The sequence below is a fragment of the Penaeus monodon genome, chromosome 24 (genome assembly GCF_015228065.2).
Source record: "Penaeus monodon isolate SGIC_2016 chromosome 24, NSTDA_Pmon_1, whole genome shotgun sequence".
NCBI classification, from domain to species: Eukaryota; Metazoa; Arthropoda; class Malacostraca; order Decapoda; family Penaeidae; genus Penaeus; species Penaeus monodon.
Window position 1 is genome coordinate 4,712,660 of NC_051409.1, and position 1,464 is coordinate 4,714,123.

General features: G+C 42.9%; 1 protein-coding gene across 2 annotated transcripts in view; it reads left to right on the forward strand.

Annotated features, from left to right (window-relative positions):
• LOC119588492 overlaps positions 1–1,464 on the forward strand; it is a gene marked incomplete in the record, with an annotated part of 64,764 nt that overhangs the window by 279 nt on the left and 63,021 nt on the right. For both annotated transcript variants that reach the window (XM_037937136.1, XM_037937137.1), the window contains 1 exon segment: positions 1–646. In XM_037937136.1, coding sequence (XP_037793064.1) covers positions 1–646 — 646 coding nt within the window.

The following is a 1,464-nucleotide window of genomic DNA, read 5'->3' on the forward strand; positions in this document are numbered from 1 at the left end:
TTGCTGGTGCTGGTGGCTGTGAGTCGAGGCTCTTGCACGACATGGGCCCGCAGGCTGTGATACACAACCCTCCCGGGGAGATAAACGGACACATAAGTGAGGGCACGGCGGGCAAAGGTGATTCTGTGTATGACTTCGACCCCGACACCGAGGGCGAGATACCCAGCGCCACCGAGGAGGACTCCCTGGCCTCCCCGGACAAGCACAGTGAGAGGAGCGAAACCACGGACAGTAATGTGAAACATGAGCCAGAACTGGAGACGTTAGACGACTCAGAAATGGTGGGGGATGAGTCGTTAAGTGGGTCCTTTCACGATGATGTTTATCCCATAGAACCCCCAATGGGTGACACGAGCTTCGGAGACATTCCAAGGCGGGGACGAGGGCGACCCAGGGGGAGCAAGAACAGAATAGACGACGGCAGGGGGCGAGGCAGGGGCTTCAAGTTCAGAAGAATGTCAGAGGACCGCACCTGTACGGCCTACGACCTGCGAAACATTCCCGACCCCTTTGCGAACCAGCGGAGGGGCAGGCCCAGGAGCAGGTTCATCGTCGACCTGGGCGAGCAGAACCACGAGGCCTGGGCCAAGTCCAAAGAGGAACTTAATATCTCTGATGCAGAACTGACGACTTTATTATTAAGTTTGTAAGTTATTCACAGGGTTTCTCAGTAGCATGGATTCATTACATAGTCTGCGCACCATTATTCTAAGCACTGAAATGAATGTCATTGCAGGCCGGTGAAATGCCGTAATCTAAGCCACCTTGTTCTGCAGGTTTTATCCATTGGATAATATTAATCACTAATTGCAAGTTCTTTGCATCCGATTATATTTCCATTAAAGGAAAAGTTATCACATAATCGCCCTACGGAATTACAAAGCCTTAATGTGCCGGAAATTCTAGTAGTACAAAGAAAAGCCTCTGGTGTTAGGTAGGATCTGCCTATAAATGGGACATTGAAGTTAGTTATTATTTCTTGCTAAATGGTGATATGAGCGAGATTTAGTGTTCTCATTTGCAAAATAGAAAATGTTTATTAGTGATTTGTACCTTAGAAAACAATCTGCCTTCCAAAAAAAAAAAAAATTATTGCAGTCGATTATGAATGATAATTATGCAAGCTTGTATCTGAATTATGATTATTCTTTCAAATTTGTTTGGAAATAATGGATTCAAAGACAGAAGTGTAGATGAAAAAGTATATAAAAAACAGAATGGAAAAAAGGGAAAAAATGAAGTAATAAATAGAGGACTTTTACAGTGGTGTTCTGTAACAAAGAAAATTAAACAAAATATATATTGTAATGTGAACACAGATATGTAGATAACAAATTCTTAATGTAATGTTTATGTTGACATTGTTTTTTATTTTTTTTCTCTGTTTTAAGGGATTGAGTTCTTTGTTTGAGAGTGGCAGAGTAAAGAAAAAGACATTTTTGGGGTACATTTTTGGGGGACAAG